The sequence below is a fragment of the Selaginella moellendorffii genome, unplaced genomic scaffold, assembly GCF_000143415.4.
Source record: "Selaginella moellendorffii unplaced genomic scaffold, v1.0 SELMOscaffold_65, whole genome shotgun sequence".
Taxonomy (NCBI): domain Eukaryota; kingdom Viridiplantae; phylum Streptophyta; class Lycopodiopsida; order Selaginellales; family Selaginellaceae; genus Selaginella; species Selaginella moellendorffii.
Genome location: NW_003314326.1, coordinates 51,701 through 78,883, shown reverse-complemented (window position 1 = coordinate 78,883; position 27,183 = coordinate 51,701). Strand labels below are relative to the sequence as shown.

The following is a 27,183-nucleotide window of genomic DNA, read 5'->3' as shown; positions in this document are numbered from 1 at the left end:
ATGGGACAACCATATTGCCTTAGCGTAACACCAACCGCTTTGTCACAATCTTGCTGCAACACGGCACCAATAGCATAGCCAGACGCATCACAATGCACTTCGAAGGGTTTATCAAGATCTGGGATCCTGAGAACAAGAACCGTAGTCAAGATCTCCTTCAACTATACAAAAGCATGTTGACAAGCTAGTGTCCAATGAAACGGAATACTACTCTTTGTCAACTCAGTCAATGGAAGAGCAATTCTTGCAAAATTGCGGACAAACTTGCGATAGTATCCTGCCAAACTGAGAAAATAACGAACATCTAATACAGTGGTCGGGACTTCCTAGGACTTCACCGCTTCCACCTTCTTTGGATCGACTTCAATCATGCCACCACCAACTATATGTCCGAGAAAGTTTACGCGCAATTGACCAAAAACTCATTTACTTTCCTTAGCATACAGTTTGTGTTTGCGCAACTTCTAAAACACTAGCTCCAAGTGTTTCAAATGATCCTCCAACGTTTTGCTAAAGACTAAAACATTGTCGATATATAGGACAACAAATATGTCCAGATAATCTCCAAATATTCTATCCATCATAGTGCTGAACGTTGCCAGAGCATTGCATAACCCAAACAGCATGAAAAGGAACTCATAAAATCCGTACTAAGTCTTAAAGGCTGTCTTCTCCATATCCTGATCCGCCACCCGTATCTGATGATACCCGGACCGCAAATCAAGTTGCGTAAAATACTTAGCCTTTAAGAGTTGGTCAAACAAGTCATCAATGCAAGGCAAAGGATAACTGTTTTTAATTGTGATCTTGTTGAGTGCTTGATAGTCAATACACATCCTCATGGTTCCATCCTTTTTCATAACAAAAAGGATTAGCACTCCATAAGGTGACTTGCTTAGTCGGATATGACCTTTGTCAAGAAGCTCTATGAGTTGCTTCTTGAGTTCAGCCATCTCCTTGATGTTCAACCGATATGGAGCTTTTGTAGGTGGTTTAGAACCGGAATAACCTCAATCCGATAATCAACCTCACAGCTAGGAGAGAGCTCTGGTGGCAAATTTTTCAGAAAGATATCCTGATTCCGCACCAGCAACTCCAATATCTTCTTTGGTACAGGATCAACCCTATCGCCGATTTGAATTGAGTCACCAATACCCTTAGCTTCCATCACTTGAACCCAAAAGGTCCAATATCCCCTCTTAGCTACTTTTTGAGCGGCCCTTGTAGCCAGGAACTTTGCATCCCAATCCTTTGAGGAACGCTTTTGCAACTGAAAGTATACATCAGGACGTCCTTCTAACTTCAACGTGATACGACTTTATCCAGCACCATAAATCCCTTTTATATATTTGTTGAAGAAATCCATACCAAACACCATCTGAAAATCTGGTATCTTCAACACTACCAAGTCCACTCTTTCTTTCCACTTGGATATCTTTATTGGAACATCATTCACAAACTTTCTGGCTACTTGCCCACCTTCCGCAAACCGGAAGTGCATAGGCGACATTTTCTCAGCATTCAATCCTAACAACTTAACTAAGTCTTCGGATATCACGCTATGCATAGCTCCTGTGTCAATCATCACTTGGATTCAGTGTCCACGGACAAAGCCTACCAGATACATCAACGGATCAGTGTTTGCATTGACTGCAAGAAAAGCTTGAGGAAAGCAATGAAAGTTACTCACCTCTTCTTCCTCATAGTTTGCATTGACTAACTCGTCACCACCACCGTCTTCCCTCATGACATTAACCCGAGACCTTGTCTTATGCTTGTTGGGACATTCCAAGGACCTACGTTCTGACTCTCCACAATGGAAGCAATGACCCACACTACCTGTTCCGCTAGGAGCAGGTTTTGTAGGTTGCTGCTGCTTGTACCCACCAGGAGGAGGAACCGAGGGCCTAGGACCAGAAGAAGCTGCTGGTGGTCTCCAACCACCACCACCTTTGTTAACTGTTGCTTGTGAGCCTCCAAGGCGGAACTTACTTTCCACCCTCTGTTTCCAATGACCTTGTTTATTCCCAGAATTTTTATTCTTATCCGAGTTACCAGCATACGATTGCTGATATTGTTCCATAAGCGAGTGACTAAAGGCAACTTGCTGCGCTGCCTCCTTACACTCCAGATACGTCTTTGGCTTAAACTTCAAAATCTCATTACGAGAAAGTGAACTTAAACCCTCTAGGAAATAACTTCGAGCATCTTCGTCACTCATGTTTGCAATTATAATGTGCTTATGAGCAAACGCATTAATGTAATGCATGAGATCCTCTCGCTGCTTTAACCGCCACAGCTCCGCGCAAAGTCTCAGACCAAGATCATCCGGTAAGTATTCCTTACGGATAAGAGACCGCATCTTGGTCCAACTTTTAGTCTGCCCTTTTTTAGCACACAAGCTCTATTTCGTTAAAGTGGGATTTATTCAGTAAAATGGGACTAGGTACAAATTTTCAAGTATTTGAAAATGACGTGAAATTATATGTTTTTTGTCCAGGGGCTAGACATATCTGGGGCATGGTGACTAGCACGGTGACTTTGTGTCCAGACTGAGTCCATCTGGTTGTATAATAAATCTCATTGTCAAGGTGAACAAGCCGAATCTGAAGCTAAAGAAGAGCGATGGCATGCGCGCACACACTATTTGTTTGTTCATTGAGCGTGTGGTGAGCTTTCCAAGATGAATGCCATTCCTATTAGCCAGACATATAACTTAATGGTGAGAACATTTAGATATTATTCAATGTTATCTTTTTCTAACGAATCTAATTGTGAAGGTGTAACAAGAGGCATTGCTAGTCTGGAGAAGTCATTTAACTCATTTGACCCTTAGTGTATTTTCATGAAACTAAATAACATTCATATTATTAAGGAATTTCTCTAGTACCTTTTTTTTACGACATAGAGGCTTGCATTTCTTTCAAAGGTGATTTAGTAAAAGGCCTGAGGGCACATGCCATTCTATTTCTCAAACCGGTATTAAGATATACTAGTGCAAAGGGAAAAAGGTATTTGGTGATCAAGTAAATGGCATAAGGGCACACGCCATTATAAGCCTAAGCGCTAGTGGACACCTCCTTTTTGGTACTCTCAACGGTACTATCATCCTTCTCTGGGTCAGTTGTTCTGCTTTGGATTGTTGTCTCTGACGTTACTGGGGCGTTCTCGATAGTTGTTAATGTTGCCGTTTGTTCAGAAAAATGATCACCTGGAGTATAGTACGGGGAGTTTGGAAGACTTATATATTCTACATCTTCACCTATCTCCTTCTCCGTCTCCTTTTCTGCCTCACTTACAGATTTTGTGTTTGCCATGAGAACACTCTTCACCCTAAAATATGGAGTTCGTTGTGTTATAAAAGGAAACCAACACACACGCTGGAAGGGAATGATGGTACATAAAGCACGTAAGCCCACAATATGGGTTTATGTGCCATTAATATGGGCCACACGCCATATTATTAGATTTATGCACGTGTGATTGGTAAATGTATATGTCACATCATCTTTGTTTTACCTCACACACTATATCAGGCCTAATGAACCATATCACATGTGCGCACATGCTATATATATGGAGAAGTATTATGCAAGGATAGAAAAATTCAATGCATGATTGTGGAGAGCAATGGCATGAAGCCACATGCTAAATAACATTTTAGAGAAAGAATTAAAATAGAAACATGCAAATAGTACTGAGTGGACCAAGACTAAGAAGTGCACAATTGAATGAGGTATTTCTAATAAATATTTCACTCACCTTATATAGGAATGGCTACCACTCTCAAATGGCGTATTGCCTCATGCCATCACCTCGCAATTTGTTATAACAATCCGATGAATTCATATTCGGCTTGTTCACCTTGAACTTTAAGTAAGATTTGCTAGAACAACTAAGAATTTATACTTGTTATTTGTATCATCTCACCTAGGAATGGCGTAAGGCCACATGCCATCACGCCTCCTCTGATTCAGATTCAGATTGTTCACCTTGAAATAAAATACATTAGAAACTTAGTAAAGGAATATTAATGAATCTCACCTTGAACCCGGGTTATGAATGCTCTTGCTACATCTCTTGCATGGTCTGGCAAGGTGATGGTGGCACTCTACTTCCGCATCCAACCATGCACAACATTATCCACCGATATGCTCATGCTGGGATCCCTTGGATTCAGCATCCATCTCTTTTTTAGGCAATCCTTCGTATATCCGGAACTTGGCTTGAACCACTCCACAGTTACATTGAAGGAGTTAGTTTCCGCGTCCTCCTCTGCATCAGTGATGCAGCGCCCCACCCATATCATTTGTTTTTTATTTTTGGGCCTGACAAGCACGACCATTCCTTTGGAGACCTGTACTGGATTGAATGCTGAATCCGGCTTCTTGTTCCTCGGCCCACAATAGTGATCCTCAACATTGTTATCTGTCACTGCATTTCCAGAGGACATTGTTCCACTACTATCTGGTGCTCTGGGTTCTGGCCAAAAGGACTCTTCCAATTCTTCATATACAACCGGCCCATTTTGGATAGCAGATATAATCTTCTCCCAATATTCGAGCAAAGGCTTGCACCTCTGAAAATAGGATTCTCCACCAAACACCAACCCCCTCTTCCAGAAGGCAATATGCTGTCTAATCCCGGCCACTATACTTTCCTGGTCTTTGAGTCCATTCGGGTGCATCGGCCGTGGGGAACCCTGAGGAATCATAGGTTCCCCAGTTATGGGATCTCTCTTGAAGAGTTCAATGCCGTCCACTAGCAGCCACACTGTGTCCCATTCTCTCATCTTGTACCTCATCATTGGAGCACCGTCACGCATGCTGAAATGAAACTGAAGAGGCTTGGAGTGGCCAATCAGCGTTTTGGATCCGTCCCTGATGTAGCCTCTTACAAACCCCTTAAAGTCTGGAACCTCTGTCACAAGTGCAGCTTCAACAGTGCCTTTGATGCAATTTTGGAATTCATCATAGAGTTGTGGGAGGGTAAGGACATTGGATCGCCAGAGGGACTCTGCCAGGTGACTGAACATGGCATCGACATCTTCATGAGTGTGCCCAACTATGAGAAAGCCAAGTGTAACCGTTTCAAATATGCCTTTGGCAACAAGCATCGCCAAGTACGCGAAGACGTACATGTTTTTGTTCTCACTGCCAGCATTGTCTATTTGGAGCAGAAGATGGGGTGGAAGGCCACATCAGCCGCAAGAACTTCCTTGAGATTCTGCTTTGTTTGGATGAGGCTGTGCATTCACCGGGCGACCAGCCTCGTCGGAATGGCATGAGGCCTCACGTGATAACCCTACAATCTGAAGTGTACCTTCTGAAGTGTACTTTTTTTTCCCATGAAGAGATGTTCTGTCATCAGTTGTAGTGGTGTTTGATTGTGAATCCTTCACATTCTCAAACACTAAGTGCCTCAATTTCCATCGCACAATGCTTCCAATAGTTAAACTGTTTTCTTCTGTGTCAACAACCTCTAAAATCGCAACTCCAATATCATCCCAGCCCAATTCTTGATTAGCAACCGCATCTCTTGGATCAACAACTGTGGCTAAGCCCTCAGCTACCACCTCCCCCTCGGGGTTGTTTAGAAACACCTTTGCTTGAATCCATGTAACACGGTTCTTAAGATCCACGGAGGGAACATGCGTCGCACTTGCGCTGTCCCCAACATCTGCTTTCTTCTGAAAATTTTTCAAGGCAACAACAACATTTACCCCGACGTCCATCTCTCCTCGTTCAATAGCGACCACATTCCCATCGAAGACAGTCTCTACTGATACAGCAGCATTGCCTTCCCCAAGCCTTTGACAGTGTATAACAAAGTTCCGATCCATAAACACAAGGGTCCCTTTTGCAACTCTCTTCCCACCATTCAAAATGTAAACCTTTTCCCCAACCCTGAAGGCCATTCTGAAAGTGCAGAAAAGAAGTTAAGAACATACAAAAAATGATTGGAGAATGGCCTAAATCATAACATACCAAACAACCTCAATAGCATGAGGCCACATGCCATTATTCAAACATGCTATTGACACCCACGTGAAATTTCGCATTCACAAAATTGGCATGAGGCCTCATGCCATCTTGATATACACACAGCTGCAGGCAAGTAAAAACATACATGACAATACGCTAGCCATGAAATTGCAAGGGCCCAAGATGGCATGTGGCCTCATGCCATTTCTAAATGTGGTCCTAAGCCATTCCATGGTGAACATACCAGGAAGCACAAGTGCTGAATATCAAGAAGAAGCGGTAGCCACACTAAAGACAGTGCCGCTCGCAACACCGCAACTACTCGTAGCGCCGCTCGCAACACCGCAACTGCTCGTAGCACCGCTCGCACAAACTGCCACTCGCATAAACTGCCGCTCGCAATGGCGCTCGCAATGCCGCAACTGCTCGTAGACGCATAAACCACAGCTCACAACGCCGCTTACACAAGCAGCGCTCACTGCGCTTAGTGGAACCAAGAACACGGCGCACAAAAATGATAGACCTAGGAATGAGTTCGAGAATTCAAAAATAACACACGCTTGAACGTCACATCAAATCCTCTGACAAACCAGATCTTATGATTCCTCTGACAAATTTCAAACTGAGTAGCTTCTAGACTTTGCTGTCGGAGGTTGAACTTTGTCACATCATGTCCTTGCCTCGATCCAGCTGTGCCATGTCAGTGATTCGAACTTTGCCATGCCATGTCAGCGATCCGCGCCAAGATTATTCGCCGTGTAAAGGAATAATTATGCTGTGTGTGTACGTCCATTTATGGCAATATAAGGCCATATGCCATTCAAAGAATAATGCTAGTCGAGCATTTTTTGGTGCATTTTTGGGTTCAAAATTGCATGAGCCCACACGCTATAAAGTTTACCTGTACCAAAAATGGAAACAGCTTTATTTACTTGGGAATTTAAGTGGTTGAGGCATTTTTAAACTTACAAACACATGCCCTACTTACATTCCTTTGGTTGCTTAAAATTCAAAAATATTATAAACCTTTCTTTTTGCATTTTCAATGTTTTCAATTATGGTTTTTGATTTTCGCAGGACCAGCCTAGTAATCTATTTGCATCCCGTCATGTTTATAGCTAGCTTTCGTTTGTCCCCTTCGCTAGCCTAAGATACATCTGCTCGGCATCTGCCTCTTACAACATTTGCCCAGAAAGGGCATCTTTCTTCACACAGCATTTGCCACATGTTTAGGGTTTAGGGTTTAGGGTTTAGCAATTCGGTAGCTTGATAAACATACAAATACAGAACTTGATTCAAAATCCTTTGATATGTCACAATGCCCCTAGGACCATAAACACATTTCAATAGAGAGGGTCCTTTCATTTCATAATTCCTTATGTAGATCTTGGTGAAACCAGAGTTAGTGAAGTTGGTTTCTTGTGATCCCGCATCTGATTGTGATGTCCCTTTGCAGTGTTGATGGAAAGGTCAATGCACACCAAACTGTAGAATCTTGGAGCAAAATAACAGTCGGATCTATGGCAAATGCCCCTGAAACATTGTAAGGCTCGTGTGGTCTCATGTGGTGTCCGATCAAGGTGCTTCTTTGCAGGGTCATCAAGAAAGACATTGTATACCATTCTGTAATGGTTGGATCTCCAAAAAACTCAAAAAAATCTCGCGCGTGTCAAAATATTCTAGGAATATACTCCTATGTGCCCCTGAAAATGGCATGCGGCCCCACGCCATTGAAGAGATAACACCAGATGACGCCGAGGATTTTTTGGTGCATTTTTTGGGATTTTTTGTATACCATTCTTTATTTAGCTGAACATCTGGCATTTTTGGAAATACAAGATGCTTTGGAATATCCAATCATGCATGGTATAAATATAGCGAGGGTATTAAATGATATCCCAATCATGATCTTTCTTTTGGATTTCGCGTGCATGCAGTCCGATGAATGATGACGTTGCGGATTTCTTTTGGATTTCACGTGCATGCATGCGCGCGGCGATCCAGAAATTAATGGTGGCGCCCAAGTCCGAGGAATGATGACGTGGCGGGATTACCAACCGTCGTGACATTTCGCGGGTGTGAGGTTAGGTTTTGCATTTTGCTTCGTACTCGTGCTCGCACACTCGCGCTCGCATCGCGCTCCCACTCGCGATCACGCTCACATTCGCGCTCATCTACCTTCTCTACAGGTTTCTCGTGTGCATCGGCGTCCACTCGCGCTTGCATCACACTCGCGCTCGCATCGCGCTCATGTGCATCGGCGTCCACTTCAAGACACACCCAGTTTGTAACTTCGCCGCCAACTCCGCCGCCCACTCCGCCACCCACACGCAGCCCACTTGGCGTCCTGGGAGATTTTAGCGCCACTCTCCAACTATAAGTGGTAGAGTAGCCTTGCTGCTACGATCCGCTGCACACACAGTGCACATTCGCCAGCGAGTCCGGCCTCGATTGCCACGCCTCCATTCGGCTTTAAATGGTAAGTCTTTTAGGCCAAGTAGAAAATGGCATGAGTTGTCCGCCTGATAAAAGGCAACTCGCCCCTCCAATCTATCATATACATCTCCCACGCGCAGAATGTCAAGCAAGAAACGTGCTACAAATCGGGTCTGCACGAGACATTGGCACGAACACGGAAGCTCTGGGTTCAACTAAAGAAGCCACAAAAACCAGGACAAGGACGTGCACTAGCAACTAGCGCCTGGCAGGTAAGCCTCGTTGCATGTGGCATAGCATGTGGCCTCACGCCATTTCCATTGCAGGAATTCTCGAGTCTTCTCTCGAAAACACTAGGGGTCAATGACACACTCAGCATCCATAACATTCTACTCGCGACAAAAGTTGCTTTTGACAAATGGGTAGATGTGCTTAGGAGGTACCATGACGGGGAGTTGCTAAACTCAATGGGTGTGGAGGACGGCCGGAAGCCCAATGATTTGAAGCTCAACGCCTTGCGTTTCTCGTGGTCTCTAGACGACGAGGACCTTCTGACAGTGGCTAATGCTCTTCTACGTGGTGAGGTAGTCTTCAACAAGACCAAAATGACTCCCGGCCATATTGTGACATACGAGGACTTGTGCACGACTCTGAGAGCTCGTGCGCTATTGAAGGATTGGATCTTCGAGCAAGTGGCCGTGGAGAGGGTGAGCATCGACACCACGCAAGAGATGATGGAAGAGCTGGAGTTGTCAAATGAAGACATCGACGAGTACGTGAATGGGGCCCCCAAGTTCATCGATCTGCTGCGGGATGCCACAAAAAGTAAAGCTGAGAAGTTGGATCAGTATCCAAATTTCATTAAGAGGGATGTCGACTGCCGGCTTTAGAAACAGCTCGACCCCGCAGCAGAGGCCTATCGAGAACCTTACCGGGTATATGTGAATTCGGATGAGGATGGAGGAGCATCGTTTCCCGCGGAGATGAGCAGGTCAAGAACATCTTTTGTGTGATGGACTTCACAAACGAGATCACTCATGCAAACGAAGTTAGCTCCATCATTGACTTAATGGTGGGATTTGCGGAGGTGGAATCTTCAGTCCACTATATGATCTACGACTCCGAATCCTATCACAAGTTCTAGAAGGCCTTGAACGAGGTGAAGGCTCGGTTGAAAGGCAAGGAGATGCGGGAGATCCATGGGATAATGGCTAAGAAGAAGATACCGACGAATGTCCGCATCTTCACACTCGCCCTTGTTATTGGTCCTGCAGCAGAGTGGGACTGGAGTGACTTCCCAACTTCGTTCAACAAGGCCGATCGAATTGATCTGAGGGAGGTCAATTTACCCGTGCCTGAGGAACTGAAGACGGCTATGGAGCTTTCGAATCCAGAGAAAGCTCCAGGTGCAGCATGGGAAATGCTCAGCTGGGTCTTCAACGCAATAGCGGGTGGGTCACCTGCTTTCGACTCCAAGGGCAAATGCGTTGTCGAGTACAATTGCGGTGGACTATTCTTTTGAGCCGCACTACTCAAGGGCGTCCCGTGTGTTGCGGTGACAAACTCCATTGAAGAGGTGACTTCAATGGAGCATATAATTACAGTTGCCAAAGAAAAACAGTATCTTTTCTGCGAACCTGGTGAGTACGCACTTTAAGTTTAAATGTTATCTCACAAGCTCTGTATGCAGGAGCGTGGCCACCCCTAGATGCTGAAACGGCGTTAATAGCTACTATTGAAGATACCCATGTTCGGCCGAGCTCACAACCTGCACAAGGTAAGGTCACGTGAGGCCTCACGCCATTTTGATTATAGATCGTTGTGAATATTCAGACACGAGGACTGAAAAGCGCACTGGTGGCGCGTCGAAGAAGGACAAACAGACAAGCAATAGGAAAAAAGGAGGTACAAATTATATTTGCAATGGCGTGTGGTCTCATGCCATTCCTTGCAGGAGACACTTCTTCAAAGGCAAAATAGGCAAGCACCAGCCAAGCTCAAACTGATAGTGGTCATAAAAAGCGAAAGCACGTTGGACAGTCGTCGGGATCAAAGGCGTTTGATTCGAAAAGGAAGAAGGGCAACGAAAAGATGATAGGTAATGCCTCGCGGTTATGGCGTGTGTGCTCATGCCATTCATTGCAGATCAAGGGCTGAGTGAAAGCAGCCAGTCACCACCTCCTGACTCAGATTCCTATGGCGGACTCCCCTTCCCCAATCTCAATGGAGAGGTACAATGGATGAGGGATGTTTTTCAAGTCAGGGCCACGTTTTTCTCATCTCGTCGTTTTCGAAGGGTGCAAGAACGTGCAGAAACCATGTTAAGACAGTCGGGTGAGGATACGGTCCTAGGTCACGCACTAAAACAGGCTATGGATGTCTTGTATTTTGAGATGGAGACTTGGCCAGATGATTTTCCCAAGATGGTCCTGGAAGAACAAGCCATCCAGCCTAAGCAGCGTATGGAAGAAATGCAGGAGGGGGATGAGGAGCCAGAGAAAGATAATGAGCAGGAAGAGCAGAAGGACGAAGAGGAGGACAAAGAAGAGGAGGACGAAGAAGAGGAGGACGAAGAGGACTTGGATGGTCCTCACAATGGTGACGATCACAATAACGACAACGACGATGATGACGACGATGGCCAGCCTGAGGTGGCCAAAGAGCAGTGGAGGAAGATCATACAAGACAAACCATCAGGTAAATAATAGTACATCCATTCCTAACCTTTTACCATTTCTAACATTGTCCATGTAGGTTGCAAAGCAAATGGTAAGTAGAGATTATTCAGTTGAATTAAGATACAAACTCTAGCCTTTAGTGTCGAGGAAGGATAGTGCCAAACAAGGGTCGAAACGTATGTCCAATCCTTCAGAATCAGCAGTGCGCCCAAGTGATATCGGTCCTAGTTCCTCAATAGCAGTTGATGGTAAATACAGTATAGTCGATTCAATGTGCTAATGAGTTTGTTTTTAGTAGCCAGTAGGGAGGATACCATCTCAATCGAAGGGAGATATTTGGACATGCATATGGATCCGCCAGTGGACTCTACTTGCCTGCAAGAGTCATCAGAGCTGGTGGAGGCTACTATCCATATCAATGCCAAGCAAGCTGACCACGCTCCACTTGATGCTGCCCATACCACTGAGTCAATCTTGTCCACATATCCAACTGACGGTGACCAGGCGCCATTGGACCCGCATGAGGCCGCCCCAGCCGCCGAGCCGGTCGTATCCTCATTTCCAACGGACTGTAAGCCACAAATTTTTCCTTTCCAATTTGCCAGCTTACCTCGTCTATCCGTCCAACACTGCCTTGGCTCTTGCTAAGTTCCCTTGCCAAGGTTCTCGCCTATGGTACCAGCTCCTACTTGGTTTCAGCTACTCACTGCACGAGCAATGGAGCGTTAGCCATCCTTCCACGGATTCCCAAATCACTCCCAATCCCCCTCCCCGGGTTAGACTGGACTTAAGGTTCGGCTACACTCCCCGCAAGCACAAGCAGCCAAGCACACCAAGCTTCCAGGTTCCTAACATCCCTTGGTACCACAAGACTTGATCATGGGACCCTCTAAATCCCAAGTCTTGAGTGCAACACTTGCTTCGGGACGCCGGGGCGAAACACCGTGGCCTAACGGCCCGGCATGGGTACCTCTCGCCCCCCACTTCCATCCCGAAGGAAGGCCCAAGCCCCTAGGAAGGGCGAGGACCAATGAGCCGCATGGTACTCAAGTGGGGCACCACTCCACATGAGCCGGGAGCACCGCAATCGGTTTCCCTTTCGGGAGTGGGAGCTGCTCTTGAGCACTTCCTTGGATGGCCCCTCCGGCACCAACCAAGTCCATGCTCACTCCCACCCAAGGCCCCTCGGTCCCAATCCCAACCTCAAGTCAGTTTGGGAGCCCCACTGGAGAGTCCCTTCTAAACTGGTTCCTGGACCTCACTATCCCTACTATACTTTTGGAACCCCCTGCAGCCCCCCCCCCCTGGGGGACGCACGCTTTGGGCTTTCACCCCTTGACCCGTATTAGTATTTGGACTTAGTCTCTGGCTCGATCTCGGATCTGATTTCGGATCCGACTTCGGATTCGGTCTCGGACTCGATCGCGGACTCGATCTCGGACCCGATCTCGGGCCCGACCTCGGACTCGACTTCGGACTCGGTCTCGGACCCGATTTCGGATCTCGGACTCCGTCTCGAACTCGGTCTCGAACTCGGACTCGAACTCGGTCCCCGAGTCGGTCTTGGACTCGATTCCGGACTCTATCTCGAACTCGGTCCTAGAGTCGGTCTTGGACTCGATCTTTGACTTGGTCCCATCCGATGAACTCTTTGTCATTTTGGTCATGCTTTCGGGGTTCCCTTAGCCTACGACACCTCGGCGAGTTGGTTCCTTACAACTCCACCACCCATAGAAGAAGTTCGATGCCCACATCGAACGTCTCTTTTTTTTTTATCCTACAACTTGTTGACCATGTCTCCGGGGGCATCCCCCCACTTAGCGGTGTGCCTAAGTTAGCCTCCCCGGCCAAGAGCTCATGACAACGGAATATAGGTGTCCCTATACTCCACCCCTCACCACGCCCTAGTATGGGGTCGGGACTTGAACCCAGCCTTGCTTTACTAGGGGGTTGGGACTCAAACCCAACCTCCGTAGAATACGTCTACGGATTCGACATCCCCGCAGGGAGTCGGGCGTAGCTCCCTACGCCTGGTCGACCTAGCTAACCCATGCTAATTAGCTTACCTTCGGCACGCCTTCGGGTCCCAACATATGCCATTGCTCAACTTCTCAAATTGATACTTTTAATTGAACTTTGCATAAGTACATAGAGTTCTGCCATGCAGAAATTCCTCCACTAGATCTCGCGCGTTCGCTAGGTTCTCCTCCGGTTCCCATGTTGCTTCGCAGTGTGGAAATCCTTTCCACTTCACATGGAACTCTCTCACCTCGCGTCCTTGTCGCTTGCTCTTGCGCGCATTGAGGATGGCCTCGACTTTGTATTCCTCCTCCCCTTGGATAACCTCAGGTAAAGGTCTTACTTGGTCCTTGCGAAGCGGGTCCTCAAAATACGGCTTGAGTAAGTTCACGTGGAACACGGGATGCATCTTCCCCATCTCTCGAGGAAGTCGGAGACGGTAAGCCACGTTACCGATTCGAGCCTCAATCTCGTAAGGCCCCGCGAACCTGCTCAAGGAACTCAAGATCAATTCATTTACAGGAATACATGCATTTTTACCTTTGGGTCAACTTCCGGCTGATCCCACTTGGTAGCCTAAGGTTCTTGGTGTTCAGCCACACCTTCTCCCCAGCTTGGAACTCTACATCCCGGCGCTTTAGGTTCGCGTACTTAGTTTGCCTTTGTTGAGCCCGTTCCAAGGAATCCCTCACTAGATTCCAAATGTTGAGTCTTTCCGCCGTGAATGCCTCCACTGCGGGTAACTCTCCATGATACTCGGCCACGCCGAGTTCCACAGGACCTTCAATAGCTCGCCCATTGATGACTTCCCATGGACTCACCCCGATGCTCGAATGTGGTGAGTTGTTATAACACATTTCCGCAAGTCCCAAATGACTTACCCAGTCGGTCTGGTCTCCCGAGACATAGCATCGCAAATAATCCTCCAGCTGCCTATTCACCCTTTCCGTTTGTCCGTCTGTCAAGAAGTGTTAGTGCCATCAATCTTGACTCAATACCCATTACCTGTCTGTGGGTGATAGGCCGTGCTGAATTTCAACTTGGTGCGATACTGTTCTAGGAGTGTCCTCCAGAACCTACTGGTGAAGATCTTATCTCGATCTGAGATAATCTCTTCCGGCCTTCCCCGCACTCGAACCACTTGTTCGAAGAACAGCTTTGCCACACCTTCCGCATCAACATCCGTTGTGGTGGGTATGAAATGTGCCATCTTTGAAAATCGGTCCACCACCACGAATATCGCATCGAACCCCTCGCTTGGGGGTAGTCCCGTGATGAAGTCCATCGTGAGACATTTCCACGGACGATCTGGAATGGGGATGCTTTGCAACAAGCCCCCACTAGCCTTCGTCACGGCTTTGACCTGCTGACATGTTGGACATGTCTTTACATAGTCTTGGACGTCCTTAGCCATATCTGGCTAGTGATACTTCCTTTTGAGTAAGCCCATCGTCTTGGGCACTCCGCCGTGTCCCGCGAGAGGTCCGTCATGACACTCTTCCAAGGCTACCTTCCTTAGTTCCCCTTCTGGAACATACACCCTCGTTTGCTTGTAATATATGAGTCCGTTGCGTTCCGCATAGCCCGTTTTCTCTTCCGTTGGCAGCTCACCTCTCTGGTGAGCTTCCCGCGCCTCCAGATTCCTCAGCAACACTTCTTGTGCTAGACCATCACTCTCGTATGCGGTCCGCACATCGTCCCAAAAGGTTGCTGTCGCGCTAGATATCGCCAACTTCAAGCTCGCTTTTCGACTGAGCGCATCTGCCACGATGTTGCTCTTCCCAGGCTTGTACAGGATCTCGCAATCAAACTCGGCCAAAGCATTGGCCCACCGACCTTGTTTTCCCCTTAGGTCGGGCTGTGACAAGAAGTGTTTCGTTGCCACATTGTCCGTGTAAACCTTAAAGTGTCTCCCAAGGTAGTGTCGCCACTCCTTGAGCGCCTTGACCACCGCAAACAATTCCTTCTCGTGGGCAGGCCACTTCCGTTGAGCCTTGTCCAGCTTCTTCGAGAAGAACGCTACTGGATGGTTGTCTTGCTTCAAAACTGCGCCCAACGCAAAGTCCGAAACATCCGTGTCTACCTCAAAGTCCTTACCAAAGTCTGGTAATGCCAACACCGGAGCCTTCCTCAACTTCCCTTTGAGGTGGACGAATGCCGCCTCGCATTCCGCTGTCCATACCATCTTCCCTTTTCCTGTTTGGTCCGTTAAGGGCAGGGCTACTCTCGAATAGTGTCTGATAAACTTTCGATAGTAGTTGCATAGCCCCAGGAACGCCCTCAACTCATGTACATTCGATGGTCGTTCCCATTCCTGGATCGCTTGGACCTTCTCCGGGTCCACCTTGAGCCCGTCCTGGCCCACCACATGCCCGAGAAACTTTACCTCTTGTTGAGCAAAGTCACATTTGCTCTCTTTAGCATACAGTTTGTGTTCCCTTAGTTTCTCAAACACCTTCGCCAAGTGTTCGGCATGCTCCTCTAGTGTCTCGCTATAGATCAGGATGTCGTCAATATAGACGACCACGAAGCGATCCAGATAGGGTACAAAGATGTGGTTCATCAACGCCGAAAACGTTGCCGGCGCATTGCACAGCCCAAAGGGCATCACCAAAAACTCAAAGCTCCCATACCTCGTTCGACAGGTTGTCTTCTCGACATCTTCCTCAGCTACCCTGATCTGGTAGTATCCTGACCTTAGGTCAATCCTCGAGAAGTATTTTGCCTTTCCCAACCTATCGAACAGGTCCTCGATCCTTGGCAAAGGGTACTTGTTCTTCTTGGTATACTTGTTGAGCAACCGGTAGTCTATGCACATGCGCATAGATCCATCTTTCTTTTTCACAAATAGCACCGGCGCCCCATACGGCGACTTGCTCAACCTAACATACCCTTTGTCCACCAACTCCTCTAGTTGGCTCTTGAGCTCCTTGAGTTCTTTTTCGTTCAATCGATAGGGTGGACGAACCACCGCCTCAGCACCCTCGACCAGCTCAATCTTATGTTCTATCGGTCGTGCGGGGGGCAACCCCGCCGGTAGCTCCTCCGGCATCGTATCCTGGAATTGGTCCAGCACCTGCTGGATCACTAAAGGTACTTCTTCCGTTCTTGTCTTTTTGTCACTCTTCACCGAGAGTAAGCACAAAAAGGCTGCCTTAGTTCCTTTAGTGAGTTGTCCTCTCGTGGACACCAGGTTTAAGCATGACTCTTTGGCCTTGCTTTGCCCTACCTTTAGATCCTGGGTCTCCACCCTAGATCTTCTTCCTTGGGCATTCGCCAATACCACAAGGTTCCTACCTTGTCCATGTAGGGCTACCACGAACCGATTAAACCAATCCATTCCGAAGATCACGTCAAATCCCGCCATGTCCAAGACGGTGAAATCCATGTTCACTTTCCATGTCCCCACTTCGACTCTCGCTTGTCGAAGTACCTCATCGGTGCTTTGGCTACCTTGAACAAACTCTATAGTCCTTGGTTCGCCTAGCCGCTGCACCGTTAGTCCGGCTTGCCGGACTATGTCTGCAGCCACAAAATTATCCGAAGCACCCGTGTCAATAAGGATCTTAACAAAGCTACCTCCGAGCTTCCCTCGGAGGGCTAGTAGATGTCGCGAACGACTCTCTACCAAAGTTGCTCGTGTTTTTTTTGCAATCCGGCGCAATCCGGCACCATCCGGCGAGATCACTAAACATGTATGTACATTACCCCAGTCCCAAAGGGATCAAAATAACATTGAGTACGCACTCTCAAAGATACTAGCGAAGCTATGAGCACGAATGCCCGGCGTTACTCTTAGGCCATCCGCCTCCCAGATGACTTCACCGCGAAGTTTGAAGCCACCTGCTACGCTCCATGACCAGCACAACTTGCCACGGAGCGCTCCACCACCAACGTGCCTCTAGTGCCAAAATAGCATCCAAATGCAATAATACTCCAACACATAGCTCCATGCAAGGTGTGAATATCCTCCAACTCGAGGTTAGAGTGTGCTACCTTGCCTCCCACACAAGACAAGTGTGCTAGCTTATCTTCGCTAGAGTCCTAGCCCTACAATAGGGACTACGAAATGGCACGAACCTCCTCCTAAGGGAGCAAAGCTCTAGAATAGGTGTTGGAGAAGAGATGTATGGATCCTTTAGCGTGTACCACCGAATTGATAAAACGTGTATGTACTATTCCCCAATGCCCCTTAGGGGCTAAAACAACGAGAGCGCACTCTCAGAGAGACTAGCGAAACTACGAGCATGGACACCTGGTGCTGCCCGTGGGCCGTCCACCTCCCAAGTGACTCCATTGTGAAACTGGAAGCCATCTGGTACACTCCGCAACACGCAAAACCACCACAAAGCCCTCCACCACCAACCTGCCTTTGGTGCCAAGACGACGCCCAATCGCGATGTGACTCCAACTTGTAGATCCATGCGAGGTGTGAACTTCTTCCAACTCATAGTTAGAGCGTGCTACCTTGCCTCCCACACTAGACAAGTGCGCTAGCCCATCTTCGAAAAATTCCTAGCCCAAGGGACTAGAGAAATGGCCCGAACCTCCTCCTAGGGAGGTTCAATGCTCCAAATCTAGCATTGGAGAGGAAACATGTGGATCCCCTACGCGTGCAACATTGAATCAACTCCGTCGGCCGCTGGCCCCACTTGTGGCAGCAGTCCCTGCCACTGGTTCCAAAAACCCTCCCTTCCTGATCACCTCGAAGCAAGACACCATGCATGGTTGTCCACAGAGAATCCAGAAATCTGGGAATTTTTTCAAGTTGTACCACCGAATCGACTCCATTGGCCGATAGTCCCAACTGTGGTAGCAATCCCTGCCATTAGATCCAAAAATCCTCCCTTCCCGATTGTCCTCAAAGCGAGACACCATGCATGGTCTTCCAAAGAGAATCCAAAAAGATGGGAACTTTTTCAAGTCCCAATTGCTCCAAGTCACCTCTAAAGTGACATCATCGTCATCACGTGTCAAGGCAAGCAAGATCGCATAGATCTTGGCAAAGAGCTCCATTTCTAGAACTTTTGCAACTATCTATCTACCATCGAGATGCCTTAAAAGCTTCCTAGGACTACAGCAACCCGCCACTACCAGCCCTAGAAGCCCTAGCTGCCAAGGGACCCTAGCCCTAGAACAGGGTGAACCCTAATCCTAGCCACCAGGAACCCTAACCCTAGCTGCTCCAAGTCACCTCTAAAGTGACGTCCAAACTCCACCTCTCGCCACTCCCTAGATGCTAGCCGTGAAATCGAAACGAGAAAAAGAGCGAAAACCAAGCCATGAGAGAGAAAAGAGGAGAAAAAGAGCTCGTCCTTTGCCATAGTCACTCCGGCAAAGCAAATGGAGGACCAGTGAAGCTGGTGACGTCCCTCTTCCTTGCCTCAATCACTCCCACAATGCAGCAGCTGTTGGTGCTAGCAGGCCGTAGGCTGTTGCAATGGCTGGCGCTGCCTGCATCGGCAGCTGCTACTGCTGGAGCAGCTGGCTATGGTGGCCTGGGCCATGGCATGCTCAAGACGCAATGGCCATGCTCCTGTAGCTTCCTCTACCATTGCCAAAAAACTAAGTGCTAGGACTTAGAAGTTATTGGCAACTCAAAGGCTGCATGTGTAAGTCGTTGGATCTGTGCAATCCGACGGTGGAGGAGAGAGGAGAGGGAAGCATGAGTGGGCCTTTGTAATGGCTGTTGCTGTTGCAAAGGCTTCTCCCATGGCAGATTTTGGTGAGGCACAGCATTTCTATGGTGATCTTTGGGTGGTGTGGGTGCTCTGTGTGGCAGGGAGCAGCTCCCTTGGCATTTTTATGATCTCTTGGTGGTGCCAAGGCACTGGACTAAAAGGGGGCAAAAAGCCTTTGTGGGGAGTTTGCTGTGCCAGACACGATTCAGGGGAGCTGGGCCACAGGAAACACCAAAGAGATTGTTGTGTCAAGAAGCCAAGCTAATTCCTGGACTCTTAGTGGCAGTGAGCATCTCCAGGCAGGGATTTTTTGTGGCACTGTGGCAGCGAGGTGCGGCACACAGGGGCCAACGCAAATGCCTGGCTTGGAGACTTGCTGTGCCAGACGCTAGCGAAGGGAGAGAGGGGCAGCATGGCTGGTTTCTCTGAATCCAGAACCATGCTTGGAGTTGTCCTGGCTTGCTGTTGGCTTGATGTTGTGGCGTGGTCAAGACAGAATGCCCTGTCGTGACTGCTCCTTGCATCTTTCTCCTCCATAGCCCAGAAAAATTCTAAGTAGGCTTGGACCACGTGGACTGTTGGATCGGGAGATCTGACGGTGGAGAGGATGCTGGAGAAGCAGAGGCGGGCATTTGCAATTGCGGTTGCAATTGTGTCTCCCACGGCAGATTCTGGTGGATCTTTGTGGTGATGTCTGGGTGGTGCGGGTGCTCTCAACAGCAGGGAGCAATCCCCTTAGCATTTTTGGAGATCCCTTGGTGGTTGCTGCCTCGGGTGGTGCTGCTGGGCAGCGGCTGGCCGGGATGCAGTGCTAACGGGCTGGGCCACGACGAGCCACAGGGCTGGCGCTTTGGGTGGCCAGGGCTGGCGCTTTGGGCAGCGAGTGCTGGCCCAAGTGCTCGCTGTGGCGGTCGCTGGAGGCCGGCCGTGGCACGGCTGGCTGGCCGGCTGGAGCAGCAGCCGCAGCAGCTGCTGGTGTTGGCAGGCCGCGGGCTGTTGCAGTGGCTGGCGCTGCCTGTGTCGGCGGCTGCTGCTGCTGCTGGAGCAGCTGGCTGTGGTGACCTCTGCCGTGGCGTGCTCAAGGTGTAGCTGCCATGCTCACGTACCTTCCTCTCCATTGCCAAAAACCAAGTGCTAGGACTTAGAAATTTCTGGCAACTCAAAGGCTGAGCGTTTGAGCTGTTAGATCTGTACGATCCAACGGTGGAGGATCCAACAGCCAGTGGGAATGCCACTTACCGGACTCTCTCGAGTCGGACTGCATAATTCAGGTCCGAGCAGTGAAGGCAAACTTTCACCCATGAGATATAACGCTGTCAGAGGTCACGTAGCACCTTCCAGATTTTCATCCCAGTGACTCCGTCATCCAAACACACACCTTCCAGGTCGTACAGATTCAATCTGCCGTGAAGCTTTGGCAGAAGTGAGGCAGATAGGAAATCTGCACGATTCGCAAAAGCGGAGCTTAGCACTTCATAGAATACACACCAGTCGCGCAGCATAAGCTCTTATATAAGAGGACACAGCTTAGAGGAGCTGTAAATCCAACCCAAACTTTGATCCTCCCCCTGCTTCCTGGCACGTGGAGTCACAAGTTGCCCGCATTCAAGAGCACCTTCTGCAGCGTCTCTCCTGTTGTAAAAGACCTTGATCTTTTCTAAGAGGATGGAGACGTGATGCAATCTTTGTGCTGTGACATGATCATAATGTTGTGATCAAGCCACCTGACAAAAACTTTCACATAGTTGCCGTGTTCCCACCATGCATCCAAGGCTTGAATCAGAAACGTGTATCTGTTCGTGAAATATAAAATGCGAGTGCTTCGAGACGACAGTAGCGTGCTGTGCTTATGCACCAGCCATCTGCAAAATTCAACGTTTAAGCAAGGAAAACAAAATTTCCAGAAAATAGTATAGTCAGGAGGCACGTACCTTGGTAAGCTGGCTTGCCCTGAGCCGATGAATTTCTCCCAGACAGTCTGATGAACACAGAGCGTACCAGTGCTTGCAAACTTGTCTTGATGAAGATAAGTCTCTCGCCGTCATTGACGTAAAGACACCTCGTCTGGGATAGCGGAGATTGGACTCTGGTTGGAGCTCCCAGTTGCGCCCAGTCGAGTTTGTGCGAGCGTTGCACAGACTCGTCCTTGAGCTTGTTTTCTTCTGGAGTGTGTAAAGAAAGCCACAAGAGTGACCACAGAGCCCGCCGCTTCTGATCCTGGTGAATTTCAACAAACGAAAATGTGATGCCCAGACTCGGGATCTCTTTCTCAGGAACTCCCGGAGGATCGCATTCCTTACCGCTGCTCGCATCCGACTTTCTCAGCATCGTCTCCAGGAGTGGAATCTGGTTCGCCACTCGCCAGTCACAGACCATCTTCCGACAGACGTAATCTTCACATTAACTTGCTTCCAAGAAGGCCGGGTACAGCTGGAAGTAGAACTTGTACACAGGCCAACCTGCAGAGACGTAGAACAAAAGAAAGAATACCAGATGAATTCCATCAGCAGCAGTGTTGGTGACCCAGACTCGGTACGTTTTACCTCCATTCCTGCGTAAGGAGTGAACGATTCAAACAGAATGGAATGGCTTCGTTTCTTCACTTCGAGCGTTGGAACCCGTTTCATTAGAGCCGCCGGTGTTCCTGTCTAAGGATATTGACAGGATAAACACTAGTGACAGAGAGAACCATTCAGTAGCATGTACAGAGATTACCTACCTGGTCGAGGGTAAAACTGTGATATGTGGACCTGTGGGAACGTGTACTCTCGTATTAGTTCCATGATCCTGTCAAAATCCTCTGATGTTTCTCCTGACAAGGATAAAAGCTCAATAAGATACAATCTTTTTCATGCATGCGAGCGTACCTGGAAATCCACAGATAATATCTGTAGCGATATGAATCTCCGGGACTAGTCTTGTGAGAGTATCCACAATTTTTCTAAACTCGGAAAACGTGTACTCCCTCTTCATGCCCTGAAGAACACAGAAAACAGCTTACAGAGACAAAACAATCACCCAGAACATCGGTACCTCCAACACCAAGTCCCTTCCAGATTGAACCAGAACATGAAGGAACGAATACACGCAGGGGTGACAGCCATTTCCTCCAGATGCTGTAAGATGTAGATTCGGAGCATTGTACTTCTGTCTATGAGGAAGCGCAGCAACTAAAGCACGTAGAAGCGCTGGTATATATGCTCCAATGTCTCGTCCTGTAGTGCAAAGAAAGAAAAAAGTAAATAAAAAATACTAGCTTGAAACAGATAACCATAACCGTAAGCTCCAGTGTCGCCATATCTCCTTCACACCTTCAGACACCACGGTTTTCAATCTTTGCACCTGTAGATAAAGCTCAGTAACAGAGAAAAGAAACTGGCGAAGGTCCTTACTAGTGTGTCTACTGTGTACCTGCCAAGATGCCCACGAGCATGCTTCGTCTTGCAGTATGTGCAAGCACCCAAGCAGCCAACGTTGATAGGAATGATCTTGACAAACTTGTTCTTACGAACCTGAAAACACAACAGCGAAAGAGATTATAAACTTTTGGCAAATCAAGAGACGGTAAAGCATCCCGTCGAAGCAGCCGGGCCTCGTGGCCTTTCAAAGTCTCCCCCACTGTATTTGCTGCACTCCGATGACGCTGACAGCTTCGAGATCTTTTAAACCCTGAGGAACGCATCCAGCTATCCACCAAGGGAATAGAGGCTGCTTTGCCTTTACGTATCAGTGTTTCCATTGTCGGAGCTTTCACAGTACACCCGCGAACAAAACAGCAGCAACAATTGATCCAGCTTAAGATTCTTCCTTCTGATACTGAACTTACGTGTTGATCAGCCAAAGATCAGCTCTCTGAGGAGAGTCCGAGATGGCCATAAGCCTGAAGCTGTCCTGCCATATACTGTCTAAACCCTAAACCCTAAACCCTAAACTGGTCAACATTAGTTCTTTTCTACGTGAACCTACTCCAGTTTACCTGCAGGTAAACTCAGTAAAGTCTACACCATTTCACAGATTCAGTTGAACATACCTCAATGCCAGTTTCAGGTGTTTTCTACCAACCTCACATCGAATGCAGTCGAAGCACAATGTCCCATTCTACGGCTAGAACCCTAAAAATCAGAGTACCTAGGTTAGGGTTCCGCCAGAGAGCAGTCTCATGGCGGATGGGGAAGAATTGGAATCAGATATCAGGGCTGGGAAGCGGCAAAGGGCGGATGGGCCTGAGCGATCGATTCAGCAGCAGATTGAGGAAGTGGAATCGGAGATCAGGGCCGTGCAACAAGCGATTGAGCAGGTTGAGCAGAAGGTGGAGCGCGCTGACCAGAAAGTGGATTCCACGCAGGGTGAGCTTCAGAAGCACTGGATGGAGAAGGAGAAGCACTGGATGGAGAAGGAGAAGCAGCTCCGTGAGCTTCACAAGCACTGGATGGAGAAGGAGAAGCAGCTCCGTGAGCTTCACAAGCACTGGATGGAGAAGGAGAAGCAGCTCCGTGAGCTTCACAAGCACTGGATGGAGAAGGAGAAGCAGCTCCGTCAGCAGCTCATTCCCTCTAGTGGAGTTGTTTGGTCAAACGCCTGTGATCGGATTGCCAAGCTGAAGGAGCTCTTTGGACCTCGTCTTAAGCATGCCCGCACGTACAGAAAATGCCTTGAAAGGGATTCATTATCTTCTTTGCCAACTGGCTTGTCTCTGAAGGACATCGGGCAGCAGTTTCCCATTGTTGGACGAGAGAAGACTGTGGATGCTTTGCTCAGGGGTAACTGGCTGTTGTACAAGCAATTCATGAGCAGTCAACACACAAAGTGGGATGTGTTTAGGCGCCTCCACCATATAATGGGTGTGGTTGGATTCCCGGGTGCGGGAAAAACATCCCTTGGCATGGCACTCCCACAAATACTCATTGAGATGAGAAGGCAACGGAGTGATCCAGGGCTAAGGATTCAAGAACTTGCCTCACTTTTCGATACATCAACCGATGAGGTGCGACCGTGGGATGCCATGATGAGCACCGTTGAACATCTCGACGTGCTCATGTACCATGATTTTATTTCAACTTTTCATGGCGAGGCCGGGCTGGGTGATGCTCAGGTTTTGGCCCTGAGGACTTTGCATGCAGCTGTTTCTAGAGCAGATGGCCAAGATAACATCAGAAAAGATACTGGGACTTGGACGCGCTTTCCTTACCAAGAGCTTGTCGCTGTTGTTGATGCCGAAGCACCTGATTTGAAGAAGTTCCTCCTGTTTGATGACGTGATAGCTTTGTTGCGAGAAGTCTGCGAGCTCGGAGACCAAAACATTTTCCTGTCCTTCTTCTTTGATGAGATTGGGAGGAGCAACGTCCTTGTTCAGAAACTGTTTCGGGAGTTCATAGATTGGAAGCACAGGAACGTGGGTGGCAAAACGTTTGTCACTATGCTCGGAGCGACCAACCTTTTCACAGCGGCATCTTTGAGAGAGAGTGGTGACACTGGATCATCTGAAGTGATTTATATTCCTGTCAACCCTCTCAGCAGCAGCGATCGGGAGAAGCTGGTGTTGCAAGTCTTTAACAAGGTGCTGAGGACTTCAAACCGTGAAGAACTTCACGCTTTAAATGATGGCATGCAGCTGTTGTGCAAGCTGAGCGGAGGGAATCCGAGGTTGATTACCTTCATGGTTCAGGCTTTGGCTTCAGATGACCCAGACATGGCCCTTGACATTGACAACCTTGCGCTGAGAATTCAGGAGCCCTTCCTGAGAGACAAAGTAAGGCGGATTCTGGATCGTGTGTGGAGCCTATGCAGAAGATTCAAATATTACAATGGCTTTGCCGGGGATGAGAGATTTTCTTATCTCTTACGAGCAATTCAAGCATCGATGCTTCGTGAGCATGTCTCAAGGAATGGACCGGTTCTGCTGCAGGCCTTTCCAAGAGAGAATGTTTTGACATGGGAAGCTCTGGAGAGTTGTGGAGTAGTGGCTGTGGTTCTTGACGAAGAAAAGGCTCTGGTGGAGTTTTCACCTGTGTTACTGCATAAGCTAACACTCCAGCGGGAGGACCTTTTTGGCTCTACAACTTTTGATTTGACAACAATGTCAACGGATGATTGGAAGCAGAAGGAAGACAACGATTTGTTGTCTCTGATCTTCAGCATCTACATTCATAAGGTATGTGAATTCTACGTTCATAGTCTTTCATAGTCTCGGTTACTAACATGTTATTTGCAGTTACTATCGGGGGGTTCAGAGACCTTCATGCTGGCGGATGTGTTGCCTTGCGATTGGTACATCCCTGACAATCTGAAGAACCGAAAGTTCAGGTTCCCCACTTTTCCAGTTTCAATCAAGCAACTGAGTCCAGGTATGTTCTTGTTTTTAGTTTTTTGGTTTCGGATCAAACACAGTAGTCCAGGCTCAAAGGAGGAGGTTCAAAGGTCAGGGACTTGGGCCATCTGTGGACCTCGGAACAGCGGGGCTGATACCTTCCTGATACTCGAGGAAGTAAAAGGCATTGATTTGGAGCCATTTCTTTTGTACATCCAAAGCAAGTGCTCTGGAGACCCTCTTAAGCCAGCCATTGCGGATTGGTCGGAAGTCGTTCGAAATCTTAAGAGTGACGTCCGAAGACTGATTGCTATCAAGGACAATGAGCAGCCTGGCAATGAAAGTAAGTCCATACGTTATACATTTTTCGTTTATTTTTTATTTTTGTTTTTTGTAGAGTATGCTCGAACAAACTTTGGATATGTATTTTTCTCGGACAAGGACAATTCATCAGCTCTCTCATATCAAAAGTCTAATCCGATGGATATATATGCCTCAAGTGTTATTATCGGCTCCAATTTTGGTATGATCGAGCAGATTGCAGCTGTAAGGCATACCAAAATGTGTACGAGAGAGATGTGATCACCAGTATTTAGTGGTAAAGGAGGCTTTCCAGGTGCGATTCAGCTAGACTTTGATACAAAGCGAGTCTTATGATTCTGGTTTTCCTTTGGTTCTCTATTGGTGACAGTAAGGGAAACGGCATAGATAATGTGTTGACGACGTTGAGTGCACAACAATCCATATTTAAGTTTATTTAAGAAATTTAGTTTAAAAAGTCATAATTTTTATTATTTCAGTTATTTTAAATTCATGTATAGTCATATATAGTAAATCCATATATATGTATTTAGTCTGAGCTTAGGTGTCTCTCTTAAAACATTTCCTTCTCTTCTATTTGATTATTTACAAGCAGCCATGTAGGTACTTCATTTGATTGATATCTTTTAGATTTCTTGCTCTTATAGTTGGCATATTAAATTACGTCCATGGATGTAACAAAGTTTCCCTTTTGACTGTTGAATTTTTGTCAAAAGTTCCAAAGTGGAATGGTTATATCAATAGAAGTTGAGTGTAAGCCACAAATTTTTCCTTTCCAATTTGCCAGCTTACCTCGTCTATTCGTCCAACACTGCCTTGGCTCTTGCTAAGTTCCCTTGCCAAGGTTATCGCCTATGGTACCAGCTCCTACTTGGTTTCAGCTACTCACTGCACGAGCAATGGAGCGTTAGCCATCCTTCCACGGATTCCCAAATCACTCCCAATCCCCCTCCCCGGGTTAGACTGGACTTAAGGTTCGGCTACACTCCCCGCAAGCACAAGCAGCCAAGCACACCAAGCTTCCAGGTTCCTAACATCCCTTGGTACCACAAGACTTGATCATGGGACCCTCTAAATCCCAAGTCTTGAGTGCAACACTTGCTTCGGGACGCCGGGGCGAAACACCGTGGCCTAACGGCCCGGCATGGGTACCTCTCGCCCCCCACTTCCATCCCGAAGGAAGGCCCAAGCCCCTAGGAAGGGCGAGGACCAATGAGCCGCATGGTACTCAAGTGGGGCACCACTCCACATGAGCCGGGAGCACCGCAATCGGTTTCCCTTTCGGGAGTGGGAGCTGCTCTTGAGCACTTCCTTGGATGGCCCCTCCGGCACCAACCAAGTCCATGCTCACTCCCACCCAAGGCCCCTCGGTCCCAGTCCCAACCTCAAGTCAGTTTGGGAGCCCCACTGGAGAGTCCCTTCTAAACTGGTTCCTGGACCTCACTATCCCTACTATACTTTTGGAACCCCCTGCAGCCCCCCCCCCCTGGGGGACGCACGCTTTGGGCTTTCACCCCTTGACCCGTATTAGTATTTGGACTTAGTCTCTGGCTCGATCTCGGATCCGATTTCGGATCCGACTTCGGATTCGGTCTCGGACTCGATCGCGGACTCGATCTCGGACCCGATCTCGGGCCCGACCTCGGACTCGACTTCGGACTCGGTCTCGGACCCGATTTCGGATCTCGGACTCCGTCTCGAACTCGGTCTCGAACTCGGACTCGAACTCGGTCCCCGAGTCGGTCTGACCTCTCGGT

At 48.1% G+C, this 27,183-nt stretch overlaps 1 protein-coding gene and 1 pseudogene across 2 annotated transcripts; one reads left to right on the top strand and one right to left on the bottom strand.

Annotated features, from left to right (window-relative positions):
• Nucleotides 1-20,774: 20,774 nt before the first annotated feature.
• On the bottom strand, nucleotides 20,775-22,895 carry LOC9648958 (annotated as a pseudogene).
• A 10-nt stretch (nucleotides 22,896-22,905) lies between these two features.
• Nucleotides 22,906-25,883, top strand: LOC9649112. Of its 2 annotated transcripts, XM_024658990.1 has the most exons (5): nucleotides 22,906-24,949; nucleotides 25,010-25,142; nucleotides 25,194-25,448; nucleotides 25,503-25,721; nucleotides 25,797-25,883. In XM_024658990.1, the coding sequence occupies exons 1-4, from the start codon at nucleotides 22,958-22,960 to the stop codon at nucleotides 25,685-25,687; spliced, it is 2,565 nt and encodes an 854-aa protein (XP_024514758.1). In that variant the 5' UTR covers nucleotides 22,906-22,957; the 3' UTR covers nucleotides 25,688-25,721; nucleotides 25,797-25,883. The 2 variants fall into 2 exon arrangements, with proteins under 2 accessions (XP_024514758.1, XP_002985033.1); XM_002984987.2 differs by having other exon boundaries at nucleotides 25,503-25,883.
• Nucleotides 25,884-27,183: the final 1,300 nt, after the last annotated feature.